The sequence below is a fragment of the Nyctibius grandis genome, chromosome 1, assembly GCF_013368605.1.
Source record: "Nyctibius grandis isolate bNycGra1 chromosome 1, bNycGra1.pri, whole genome shotgun sequence".
In the NCBI taxonomy this organism is placed as follows: domain Eukaryota; kingdom Metazoa; phylum Chordata; class Aves; order Nyctibiiformes; family Nyctibiidae; genus Nyctibius; species Nyctibius grandis.
The window spans coordinates 34,306,656-34,320,901 of record NC_090658.1 but is presented as its reverse complement, the minus strand read 5'-3'; the positions used below and the strand labels follow the sequence as shown (position 1 = coordinate 34,320,901).

Below are 14,246 nucleotides of genomic sequence, written 5' to 3'. Positions count from 1 at the left end.
ACTCTGCACTTATGAGAAAATGAGTCCTCTAAACAGTGACTTAAAACTGTAGCCTAGCATAGCTGCTCTGAACCACTCTTTAGTGTCCTTTCCCTTATCTACTCACTGTATATACCACTTCCTGAACCTCTAATTACTGGCTTAATTTGATGAATGTATTTTCAGCAGCCCTGCCTGCTTAAGAAACCGCTGACCCCACCCCTGGCTGCTTTTTCCCAGCCAAAAGAATAGATAATGTTTTCTGAGGGGGTTTCATCCATGTCAGTTCCTCTGTTACGTTCACTGTGAAGCTACTTGGGTTTCTTTTGTTGGCAGTGTGCAGGAGACAGTATAGGGGTAAGAAGACATACCTGTTCAGGTAAAACCTCTCAGTTAACAATATAGCTTAGGCCTTTCCTGAGGGCAGTTCCCAAGCAAAGGAGGAAAAGCCCCAACAAGGGTTCTCCCAATGCTTCCTTACCCAGCTTGCTTTCATAGCAGATGACTCCAAAGTTACACAGCTGCACCTGTCAGGCTTGGCCTTGAATATTGGCTGCTCAGCTCCTAGGTTTGCAACACCTTTTGGTGTACTCAGGGTTCTGTCATAAGTAAGCACATCTAAGAAACAGCATGACGTAATGAAGACAGGAGACATACCTACAACGGTATCAATATGCGCATGTCAGAAGAGTAGCAAGTGGGAGAAGCAATACATTTTTCTCTCAATGAACTGTTGTGTGACTCCACACAAATTTAATCTGTTTAGGAGGAGGAAGAAATTGTGGTACTAGAGGGAAAAACAGTTTAACATTTCAACAGGTATTTTTAATCCATGTGTTTAATGATATTGTTCTTATCATAGCTTTACCAGATTCAGAAAGATGACCCTCCTCTTGCTCGAAACATGCCACCTGTTGCAGGAAAGAGTCTGTGGGTGAGACACCTATTCAGGAGAATAAATGAACCAATCAACTATTTCCATGTAAGTTGATGGGAGGAAAAATTATGTGTTTTGTGTGACAGTGAATTTACTTCACTAGAGTCACCATAGTGTTTCTGGCTATGATGATGTTACTTCTTGTATGCTAGGAAACCTGTTTATTTGTATGTGTATATCTAGTTAAAAAAATATGCTCTGCAGTAACCACTGTTGTAGATCCAAGCTGTAGTGTTTCTTTGACTTACCATTGAACTAGCACCCCAAGCTGGAAATATGCACTGAGTTGTTAACATGTCTGTCTTCATGTTGCGCAAAGAAATACTTCACCATTCCAGCCAGTGGTGTTTTTCTTCTTTTTGTAATGGAGCAGACTGGGGCTTGTACATAAGACTCATGTCCTGTATTTTAACTGAGTACCCACCTCTTCTGTTCCTCTAGCCCCACAGGGTTCTCTCATCTCTTTACCAAGCGGCTGCTAGGAGTAGCTTAAGGCATAAATATGGACTGCCTGACACCCTGAAATTCTGATGTGTATGTTCTGGTACCACTGAAAAAGCAAGTTTATTATAAGGACCCACACAATAGCTGCAGTACTGTAACTGAGAATCTGATCACCAGTTTCACTGTAGATGATTTCTAAACTAGTCTGGGAACAGGGAATTCCATTACTGAATTTCTCAGTTCTACATTTTCTGTACCATTAAACATACAGCTGAAAGTTGGTACCAGCCACATAAGCTTTGGCATTTATGGCCCTTAGGAATTTCTTGATGTTGTATTTCCTTCCTTCATTGGAATAGTCAGAATCTTGCAATAGTAGGATCTGCTACAGCAATAATATTTCTTGAAATGTTTGAGTGATTCTCCTACAAAGTATCTAGGGTCTCCTGCCAAGTTAACTTCTATGTGAGAGAGGTTTTCACTTTCCTGTTTCCCTCAGATGGCAATAATGATTACCTAAATCTGCTCCAAAGAAAACAGACATAAATATCATTACTGATTAAAAAAGGAGAATTTTTTAAAAATCAGTTTTTAGTTACTGTTCAATTTTGAGTAGAACTGAGCATCCATTTCACTGGGAATTACAAGTGTTTATCACAGTGTAATAATTACTCTTACATGTGTTAAATATTTCGTATTTATTATTCACAAGTTCTTACTGCTTTATCGCACTATAAATTTGATTCATAAATACTTTATACAGTTTTTAAGAACCCTGTAAGTATAATTTGTAATATTAACTTATGTAATGTATAGTCAATAGTTAAATTAAGGAAAACCCAAATAGTATGGTTTTCTTTTGATAAGGTTTTGATTTGAATGTACTGTGTTTTAACAGAAAAAGTCAAATATCTTGGCAAGTCCAGAAGGTAAAGCAGTTGTTCGATTATACAATAGAATTGCCTATGTATTGGTAGAATTTGAGGTAGTCTACCATGAAGCATGGATGAAGGAAATTTCGCAATTACAATATTGTAAGTAATTGGCTTTTTAAAAAACTGTTATTGAATGCTATGTTAACACATAAAATCAGATAATTTTTAATGCTATGTTAACACAAATCAAATCAGATAATTTTTAACGTGCAAATTAATCATGATCAAATAAGCAGGCCCAATAATACAAACTTTTGTCCCTTACTGACCTGGAAACTTAGTTTTGATGCAGAGGATTGCAGATTTGGTACACTGTTTGACAGATGACTGGAAACAGTAGTGAAATAAATTTAAGGCACACAGTTGTTCATTTTTGTATTCAAATTCTTTATGTATACCATTTAATAATCTTCCTGATTTCTTTCCACTATAATAATTTATAGAGTTGTATTATCCCAGTCCCTCTTATGACAGTATTACTTTATGCCTAGAAAAAAAATGTTTCATAACCAAGCTTTATCATTTTAAGATTAAATGAGAGTTGAAGTTTAAAAAAAATAAATTTTTTTGAGTAGATTTTTCATGTAAATTGTAGATACTCTGTGCGCTTCAAAATTAGGAGTAGATCTATAAGAATAAAATCTTGTCATCACACAGTCAGCAGAGGTTTTTGTGTTGCTGCTGGGACTTTTAGTTTGTTTTTGATTTTTGCAATATCCCTATGTAAGCATTCATCCTCCGGGTTAACAAATTCCTGTAAGATACTGAGCGTCTCATAGGCATTGTGTTTCCAGGCCCTTAGAAAATGAATTTCATAATTTTCTAACTTGAGCTAAGAAAAAATATGCCACAAATAAGACTGGATCTGATGCTTGTGTAACTTATGAAGAGAAAGGTTATATATGGCAGAAAGCTAATATGGTGAAAGTCAGTTGTATATTTTCTTTAACTGAAAATGTGAAGCTATTTCACAAGTAACCATATGTATTTAATCACTATATACTAATATTAGAAATCTGTGTTCCATAATAATTTGTATAACAGAATTGTTTGTCTTAGAAACTGATATAAAAATATCTTTACAGCCTTGCAAGCCACAATATTTGTGCGTCATCCTAAAACTGGGAAGTTCCTGGTTAATTTTGATCCCCAAATTTGAGAGATTGTCTGAGAGACAAAATGTATGATCAAGTTGGGTCTGGAAAGTACCAGAACAAGCGAAAAAGATAGTAAAAATAGAAAATAACCTGAAGTCAAACAAGTTGCGCTTAGAGGTAAACTTTAAAATTATCATGATTGTTGTTTTAAAAAATAAAAAAGAACACTTGATTAACCATAGAAATTTTTCTATGGTTAAATACAGATTAAAGCTGGGTATGAGGTAGTTTAAGGTAAATTTGTGGAATGCACAGGTGGATATAGAGAATCTCATTTGAAAAACCTCTACTAACTGCCGTGTGGGCTAGTACATACTTAAATATGAGCATATATATTTCTCATACCCTGTGGCATGTTAAATATATTCTGGTGATGAAATAATTAGAGCTATCCAAAATGCATTCACTATCTGAAAAAAATGCAGTTTTACAGAGTGTGTAAGAAGCAAAGACTGGAATTCTTCTGGATTGGAAGATATGGTGAACCACAAAAATATCAAGAATTTTGCAGGTTACCTGCCAGAGAAGCCAGATTTCTGATACTTGTTGTAGTATTTGCTATTGTTGTAGCATTTAGAGAAGCTTATATCTTGGGGGTGAGGTGCACCATACAAGATTTGTGTGTGTATGTAAGGCATCAGACGAGGACGTTTTAAAACTGAGTTTATATGTGACTTTAATTACCTAAAGCATATGATACACAGTTTCAAGAGGGTATTGCAAGTTACAGTCACTAAAGCTCAAGCTGTCTTTAGCTCTAGAGAAAGATCATACTTTGTCTAGCTTTGTGCATAAGGACTAGGAAAGTGTTGTGTGAAGGCTGCTTTCATTCTTCCTTATGTAGCATGGTACGGATTCATTACATTCCAGAAATGATGTACGTAGGTATGTAATGTCTGTGTAAAATTCTACACTTGTTTTGAAACGTAGTCTTGTACTGCTTTCTGTGTTTTTTTCTGATGATTTGGTTGTATAACAGGTTGTTTGCTTCTGTAAAGAAAGCACCTAAAATATTCTCATTCATACTACCCTTTCTAATAATTAACAGGGTCTTCTCCAATGTTATGAAGATTTTTGTCAAGAAACACCAATGGTTTTTGTAAATCTAATGGCACCAAAAATGAAAAAGGTTGGTATTGCTAAATGCACTTCAGTATACTTCAGAAGCTGTTAGAATAACTTAATAATAGCTTATAATTTTAAAATATTTAGATGGATCTGCATGTTGTGAACTTAATAAATTTTACTAAAACCTCTAAGACCAAAAATTTTCTCTTTGCATCCCTCATACAGTGCTCAAATAATGTGTATTACAGTAAAATAATCTTAGTGCCTATGAGATGTAAACCCAGTAGAACAGAGAATATGGGCTTTGTGGGACTATTTATGTACACAAATCTCTGGCTTTGACACAGAAATAAATTATCACTTATTTCAGTTTCAGAGGTTTTCACGGGAAGTTGTGCTTTTCATTTAGCTGAAATACTAAATGTCATGTTCTTTGTCTTTGCTTGGAGAGAATTATTAGCTTTGTGAATTGAGTCAGTCTCTTCAGTGATGTAGAAAGGTTATATGCTACACTAAAGGTGCAGTTTTATTGGAGAAGCAGAATGTCTATTCTACAAGCCACTTTGTTTTGCCAGACACTTGCAAGTGTACATGTGTGGTTGTTCTAAGTAACTCTTCCCTTTTTGGTTGTAAATAATAACATCAGAAGGTTGCGGAGTTTGTATAAGTTTGTGTAACTACATATTTGGCGTGTGCCGAAGTGTGAGAAACAAAAAACTCATCCTTGCTCTTAACAGTTAAATAATAAAAGACAAAGAGATGAAGTGATGGTAGTCTTCACTTCAGTGATACTACTTGAAACATATCGTAGAGGGAATCATAAACCTCTATATTTTAGAGGAAACAACTGGCAAAAGAGAAGGATGAGTATTGTACAAACAGCAGAAGATGAAAATGGTTTTTTTTTTTGAAGAAGGGAGAGAAGTCTTCAGTGTATAGGAAGAATAGAGGAAAGCACAAATCCAAAGATGGAATGAGCAAATCTAACCTATGGCTACACTGGTGACATAATCTGACAGCAACTCATGTAGAGCCTTGAACTGTTTCTAGATTGACTATGTTGGTTACCAGTAACAGTACCATCCTAGCATTGTGGAGTTAAATATATTACCCCAAAGCATATATATTAAGATAATAGTAATGGCTGTATTTGCAAATAGCTGTGTGTCTATTTGAGCTGAATTCATTGTTTTATCTCTGATATAGACATAGCAAAAAGAAACCTTAGGATGAAGAGAGCGGGTGAAGTCCAGGCAGTGACTTGGTAAATGTCAAGATGAAAGAGTAGACATTATAGGTGGCTAAGTGAAATCAGTTCGAAGTTTCTCAGCAATTAAGCAAAATTAAAATTCTGTCACTTCAAGGATGATGGGGATGGCAAAATTTAAAATTGTGATGGCTGTATACTGGGAAATCAGTGAGAAGTTTTAGAGTTCTAGGCAAAAATTTCAAGGGAGCTCTGTGAGAGAGTCTGGAAAGGTAGTTTTTCCTAGCCTGGCGGCAGTATAAGATTTCCTTTTTCTCAGAGTCCCATCTCCTTCGAAGGTACAGGATCTGCAATGAAGGAAAGACCTTGGTGTAGATCATACAGTGACAGGGAAACGAGCTGATTTCAGCTATGTGCTGAACATATTGGAGGTGACAAGTCCAGATGAAACAGACCATGGAGAACCAAGAATTCACTAAAGGAAACAGTAGGGAAGAGAGGAATTTTAAAATTAGCATTGAGGTTGTAACAAAATTTGGAGGTGATCAGTGTGATTCAAAAAGGGACGAATGAAAAATGTCATTAGATAGATACATGAGGTTGAAAGACAAGTTATTATGCTGTTGAGAGTTGTCAAGATATATGTTAAATGACAAACTGTAAGATCAATAGTGGACTTGATTTTAATTTTAGGAAGTAGTGGGAACCACTAAAAAACACTATCCAGGAGAATAGGAAGGGGAAGATCTTTGCTGAGCATGTACACTTGACAGTTGTGAACAGAGGCTATTGTATGCACTACCCTCCCCTTTCACAGTATTGCATAAATTTATTTGATGTTTTCCTTGAAAACTTGTAACCTTCCTTGCAAAACTTAGACACAATTCTTTCATCGGTGCCATTAGTGATTCTAATAAAAATGGCATTTGTTTTTAATTATGTGGGATTTTTTTTGTTTAATCTATGAAATTGTATTTTTATGCTTAGATCGAAGCTGTGTTGAGGCAAGGACTTACCATGTTGACTTGGTCATCTGTGACATTGGAAAGTTTCTTCCAAGAAGCTGATCAAGTTCTGTATATATCTAAACAGTTTTTGAAAAAGTTATACACTTGATCACTATATAAATGAAATGAGAGTTTAGAGAAATTATTTCCAGTACACTGCTCTTCATATTGGAAATTAATCTACTTATTTTTGTACCACTTGAAATACATCATAGAAATTTTGTTTGCTTGTTAAAGTGTGTTCTTTTTTTGAAGAATGATATACTCAATTATTCGCTCACATTATTGCCCTCAAATGTTTGATCTTTGCTTCCATCTTGCAGTAGAGGATATTTCCACTTGTTGTCCTCAAATTCGTGTCTACCACTCTGATTTTCAGAGTCAGCCTCTGCTTCTCTTTGAGTGTTTGTCCATGAGTGCAGTTGCACACAAGATAACCTCCATGTAAACCCTGTGTGCATTAACTGTGTGCATAGCAGGTGTGCTGTGAAACTGGCCTCCTCTTTGTGCAGTCCATAAAATAATGAAGGGGCTTTTTTCCTCTCTTAGTGTTTGCCACGTAATTTCTGAATTCTTTTGATTCCATTAACATGCTGGAGGACCTGTGTTGGTTCTTTTTCTTTTCAAGACTTCACCTGGATAGTCAGATCATCTTTCTGGCTTGACAGTTGACTGTACGGCTCTGATCTGGCAGATGGTTAGTCACTAGGGGGTTGTCATGGTTTAACCCCAACTGGCAATTAAGCACCACACAGCTGCTCGCTCACTCCTCTCCTCCCAGTGGGATGAGGGAGAGAATTGAAGGAAAAAAAAGTAAAACTCGTGGGTTGAGATATAGACGGTTTAATAGGACAGAAAAGGAAGGGAAAATAATATGCACAATACAGTTGCTCACCATCTGCTGACTGAAGCTTAGCCAATCCCTGAGCTGTGGTATCGCCCAACCAACTCCCCCCAGTTTATATACTGGGCATGGTGTCATATGGTATGGAATACCCCTTTGGATCGTTTGGGTCAGCTGTCCTTGCTGTGTCCCCTCCCTGCTTCTTGTGCACTCCCAGCCTCCGCTGGCGGGGGAGTATGAGAAACTGAAAAGTCCTTGCCTTAGTATAAACACTGGTTAGCAACAACTAAAACATCAATGTCTTATCAACATTAATCTCATCTTAAATACAAAACTCAGCACTATACCAGCTAATAGGAAGAAAATTAACTTTATCCCAGCCAAAAACAGGCCATGGGTATATCCACTTCTTTTTCTGTATGGCAGAAAAACATAATTATGATCAAGTGCTCTGTTTGCTGCTGAAACCCAGGCTGAGAAAAAGATTGGCTATGTAAGAAATTAACAGTTCTCTGAGCCTGAGTATATCTGAAATAACTATGTCTTTTATAGCTACACTCTATTTTGCTTAAATATGTAGGTTGTGTACATTTCTGACTTTCTTACTCTTCTTGTATCAATACAAAAAGATGTAAACTTGGTTAGACCCTTGATTACTGTGAAGGGGATATTGTAAACAAATAGGGAAAAAGTGATGTAAAACAGAAGCATGAGTGATATTGTGACAAACAAGATAGGATATCACAGATGCAGAATGTTTCAGGTAAAAAGTAAAAAATTGGACAGAAATCAGTTTTATTTCGATTTTGCCACAACAAATGCACTTCACTACAGTTGAATGAATGCTAATAATGCTGTAATTTAGAATCAAAAACCCAGTGAAAAGCTATGTTGAGTAAAAGAGGGAGAAGGACTGAAGACTAAACCATCAAGCAAGTTACAGCAGCACTTCCTGCCCCTTCCCCCCCCACCCCTGCCTTGCAACTAGTATCATGGCCAGTAAGATCATGAACAAGAATCTAATCATCTTACATTAACGTAGCTTGTTTTGTTACTCTGTTTTATTTAATCTAGTGGCAGCGTATCTTGCAAACTGGAATGATCTGGAGTCTGACTTACTATTACTGCCTGTCTGCCTAAAACTGCAGTTAAAACAGCAGGGATTCATCAGGAGTCTAGCATGCATAACATCATGGAGCAAGAATTCTCTTCTATTCCATCAATTCCTAAACTTTTGGGACGGAAGGAAAACAAGTTGAAAGAAGCTACTCTTAGTCTTAGGACCACTTTCTGATGAGGTTCTCTGAGCATAGGAGATAATTCTTTCCATTGTCACTCATTCATCTAATCTCCAAGATTGGACAGCTCTTTGAGCTGTCAAGAGAAGCTCATTCAAAAATTAGATCATTGCTGTTATGGTGCAGTAGTCTTAGCTTATACTATCTGTGAATTAATTTCACTTACACAGTGAATCTTAAAATATGGTGCTGATAACCAGAAACCTGTGAAGAAGTAGGTGGAAACACCAAATTCTTCTAAAGATTTCACTTTCTCAAGGATTCATATGTCCCAGTTTCCCAACATGGAACCAGCAGATAATTAAGAATTACAAAATTTTGTTTTTAAAGGACTGCCTGAAATGAAATTGTGCACACTACTAATCTTTTAAGAATTGTGTTATCACAGTGTGCAGAATTTAAATGCACCCACTCTTAGCAATCGAATTCTTGTTTTCTGTGGCAATAGTAACTGTATAATTTCCAGACTTTACATCTGTTCTTTCATTGTTCATATTCCAGATTGTCTGCAATGGAACATGTTAACAAAGACTAAATTTTTTGTAGGGTTCTTGTCTCCCTAAATTCCCTGTGTAGATAACAGAGGATAATTCACAGTAAAAGCAGGCTATATTTAGCCATTGTAAATATTCCCTAAGTTACCATAACTTATGAAGCATTGCTGGGCTTCCTTTTTTTTTCTCTGCTTCTCTCATCTTCGGGTCTTTTGTGTTGGCGCTTTTACCCCAGGGTTTTCTCTTATGATTCACTTTCTCAGAGGATTTTCTACTATGTAAGGTTCTTGCGTTTTCACTGGGTGGGGTGATACAATTTTTATTTTTCTGTAAAACATTGCATACCTGCTAGAACTCTCTAAAATAGAATATATTATGTTTTAAAGATAAATGTACAGTATTAATACAATTTTCTCTTTTCAGGTTAATGATTTTAGTGAAGTGCGGATTGATTTAATATTAAAAGAAATATCAAATACTCTTTTAATTGTGTTACCAGTCGATGGTCCTATCAAAACAGAGGATATGTTGACCTGTAATGAGGTGTGTGCCACTTTACATCTTTGAACTTGAATTTTTGGGCGTGTTTTAAACAATGCCTTAGTAAATTAATATAAAACTAGAAAATAATTCTTCTCAGTGTAGAAATACAGAACATTATTTTTTAATTAAAATATTTTGGTAAAAAGATAAATTGGTTCTTAGGTATTTGAGATAGTTAAGTTTTAGTATTTCATAGATAATTTTTGTTTATTTAACTGCTTCACAATTAGATGAGATTTTTTTTGTATGAAGATACTCGGACATATGCAGCTTTTGTGTTTTTTTTTCTTTTTTCCTATTTTTTTCCAAACTGTTTTCTGAAATGAAAAGACAAAAAGTACTTTCCAACAAGTATATTTGAGAATTTGAAAGTTTTCTTGATTCCAAAAGAGGCTAAAAATGTATTTAGTTAGTTAATTACTGCAAGTAAATAAAATTGTTAAGGACAGTTTTGTATTTGGCTAATTTCAGATTCAGACTGTGACCTACCTTCAATATTCAGGGTTTTCTTCTGGCCCTTAAAAATACCATTGCATTTCAAAAATGGAAATTAAAAAAAAAGCATTAAAATATAGTGATAATATAACAGAAGATTTTTATAATTTTGAATAAAGATTTTGGGTTTGGTTTCTCAGTTGTGTTTTAAAAATGTTGCTGATTCATTGAAATAGTCTCAGTCTGAAGAACGCAATACTCAGGGAAATGTTTTGGCTCTCCATGAAGAGGAACAGTAATAAGATAATCAGTGATACTAAGATAATTCATTGATATTTTTATTTAACAGACTTACACTAAAGAATGTGCTGAGTTATTGAATCACAAAAGCATGCACATTGAAGATGCTGTTCAAGAACTAATATCTGTATTTGAAAATAATTATGAAATTAAATATTCCAAGGAAGCCTCAGAAAAACACGTATTACTAGGTAGATAATGTTGATTATTTAAAAATTTCTGTCCCTAGTTCTGTAGATTTATCTAGTACATATCAAAATTGAATTGTTTTAGCTAATTTTCTTCAGACTTCTCCCCCCCCACTACAGTTTCACCTGTGTCACAGTTCTGCCTTCGTTTACCACCGTTAAACTAAACCACTAGCCTATGAAATACAGAGGTAATTCAGTATTGGAGGAATTTCTAGAATTAAACTCTGTCCTTCTGTTTAGATTACCAAGGTATTTGCTCTAGGGGAAGGACATTATAATTCCATTTTTCTTAGTCACTCATGTAACTTTCTCCCCCCCTCTATAAGTGAAATACAGTGTTCCTCTCTTCTCAGCTATGTCAGGTATCTGATACTGTCCCTCCCTTTGTGACTTTTCTGCCACAGTAGAATTGTATCTCAAATACTAGTACTTTACTGGCTGGTCCATTTAAATTAGTAGTCAATTGACTATCAACTGCTAACATACGAGGCTCACAGCTGATCAATATGACTGGTTCCCACTGCCCTGGGGTGTAGTACAAAGATTTTAGGAGGTCCTGTACCATTATAGGAGAAATAGTTGGAGGAAAATATTCTGGTTTAAGGAAAAATGTATTTTGAGGCTTAATGAGTAATGGAGCTCCTCTTCTTGCACAGGGTTTTTTCCTTCTGAGTTCAGTTTCCTCTAGGTATAGAGGCATGGTCAGCGTCAGTACTCCAGGTAGTTCAGTACGATGCAACCAGAAAAACCTGATGAAAAGATACTTCTCTGTATTTTGTTAAATTGTTTATATTGATTTTTTTTTGGCCATTTCCAGCTGATATATCCATGTCTGTCTACCTATCTTTAATAACATATTTGTAGTGCATGGTGTTTGTTAGGCTGAGGCTTATAGGCTTGGCTCTTACCTAGATTCCTGATGTGAAAAAAATGATGTGAAATAAAACCAATTAGCTGATCCAGGTACTACTAAAATAAAAAGCAATATTATTTTGCCTGTAAAGAGGGGGGGCAGCAAGCTTCAAAGCAGAACACAATGTTCAGTTAACAAAAAATACATATTTTTTAAAATTTACAGTGAAAGAAAAACATTTAGTGTTTGTAAATAATGAAGAGGAGAGAGAAGAGAATACTTCTGCAACCCTTCATGGTGACAATAGCAAGGACAATGATAAAGAAGATCAGTTTAAAAAGGTATTTTGTGATAAGAAGGGAATTTTTTTCAGACTGATCAGATTTGTAAACAATATCTTGAGTTTTGGTAGCTAGTTATCTGTATTACAGAAAGACATCACACAGAGAATATCAAACATAATGTAAAAATGATTAAATAGTTTCCCTACAAAGTGAGTTTAAGATGGATTTTAGCTTTCAAATGTATGTTCCATGTTATTCCAGTTATCACCTTTATTAAACAAATTCTCGATGTGTGAGTGGTAAGCATAAAAGTTTGGGTAGAATATTGTGCCTGAGCCTAACACAGGCTTTCCTTCTTCAATGGGCAGAAACATTCGTCCTCTCTATCCTCCTCTTCCAACGTCACCAAGAAAGATCACCTTTGTACTTTTTCCTTGAAGAATGCAATCTCTTCATATTCAGCAGAGAAGGGAGGTGGAAGTAGAGAACAAAGACTCACAAACTTGCAAGCACAAATGCAATAATGTTACAAGGTTGCATTCTGTTGTTTTGTGCTAGTGATCATTACATGTTGCTGTATTTTTTATGTTGTTCTTAATCTAGTACAGTCAGATTTTAATGTATTTGTCTCTTATTTGAAAAGGGTACATATGCACCAATATTCTTGGATAATTCATGGTGGTTTTGTTTTTTTTTAACAGGGAGAGCTTTTCTGAAGCAATATAGATTTCAGCCAGATCTCAGTATTCTGTCTCTGAATGAGACAAATTGAGTTTCCTCAGATGCGGGATTCTCTTTTTCATCCAACTTTTACTTATTTACTTACTTAGAAGCTATTTTTCCCCCAACTTCCCTGCTTGTGTTTCTCATGTAGCTTACAGCATGAATTCCTTCAGACAAGAACTAATATGTTTGACTTAAAACTTTTTGAAATAATCTTCAGGTTCCTGTCTGAATACAGTGCTAAATAATGTACATTTTATTTATTACAGAAATGTGAAGAGATGGTTGCCTATTTCAGTCACCAGCTGCTAGATAGCCTCCAGAAAGCCACCCGACTGTCTTTGGATAGTCTTAGACAAAGAATATTTGTTTCAAGGTAGGTTGCAAATGAAAGATTCCTTCAACAGTATTATCAGAACAAAGTTATTTCTGTGTTAATATAATTATACAAAAATATATTCACATGTGTAATGATACATGCACATGTATCATTAGTCAAACAGTTCCAGACCTCTTGGCCCTTTTAGCTCAAGCAAAACCTGGAGAGCATTCACTTTTTGTGGCAGTGATGCTTTGGGTCCACACTTCTCTTTTATGCTTTAATTCTTTATGTTGTTATAGTCTATGCACTTTGTTTTGTGCAGAAAATGAAGTTTATTTCTACTATTATTTCCCCTCTGCCTGTACCCTTTTGTTTTTATTCTCTTGGGATTGTTTTCAAGATGCTGTTAATAAAATTTATTGTCCAACACAAATGACTAGAACTTAAATGACCATTCTAAGTCATATATGGCAGTGTGCCCATACATTCATCTCATTTCAGATTATTTCTGCAAGCATGGCTATGCACTCTTGAGTTGTTTCCCATGGGTTAAAGATCATCCATGCACTCTTTATGAATTCTATATGATAATGGCAAGATCCATATGATCTTATAATTCTCCTGCATTCAGTATAATTCCCAGAGATTCTTCTCTGCTTGAACAGACATACACTTCAGAGAGAGAATTGCTTCAGTATAATACATTGTATATTGCAAAGCCTACTTAGAATTCTATTAAGAGAATTTATTTTAAGCAGGTAAAGTTGATGATGTTTTGTTATTAACGTGTGTTGAAGCTTGAGTTACTTTTTTCTTTTTCTGAGGCCATCTTTCATAGAAAATGTATTGAAATCGTGATCTTATTGAAGTCAATAGGAGTTTGTTTGAGTCCTTTATATTTGTCTACAGTATCGTATTGTTGAATTCTCTCTTGTTTGGTCACCATGTCATTTCATAGCATTTAGAAATTGTACTTTGCGTTGGTTTTTTTTTTAGTTTTAGTTTTGAGTGAGTTTAGGTCATGTGTTTATCATTTTGCACTAGCTTGTCATCTTTGAAACTTTTTTTTTCTGTTCCGTTGAATATTTATCTAAAATGTAATGAGGCAACTTTTACTCTTGATAGGTTGTTGCATGAAATGGTCAGTAAAACCACCTTATGCCCTACTCAAAGCAGTGGCAGAGTTCCATCATTCTTAAATTGAGATATTAAAATCCAGAATCAG

General features: G+C 35.3%; 1 protein-coding gene across 1 annotated transcript in view; it reads left to right on the top strand.

The window, feature by feature from the left end:
• DNAH8 (dynein axonemal heavy chain 8) overlaps positions 1–14,246 on the top strand; it is a 152,170-nt gene that overhangs the window by 23,086 nt on the left and 114,838 nt on the right. Inside the window, exons 9-14 of the mRNA XM_068399510.1 lie at positions 842–913; positions 2,259–2,345; positions 9,794–9,913; positions 10,698–10,839; positions 11,918–12,033; positions 12,969–13,075. Coding sequence (XP_068255611.1) covers positions 842–913; positions 2,259–2,345; positions 9,794–9,913; positions 10,698–10,839; positions 11,918–12,033; positions 12,969–13,075 — 644 coding nt within the window. The remainder of the gene's footprint in view (positions 1–841; positions 914–2,258; positions 2,346–9,793; positions 9,914–10,697; positions 10,840–11,917; positions 12,034–12,968; positions 13,076–14,246) is intronic.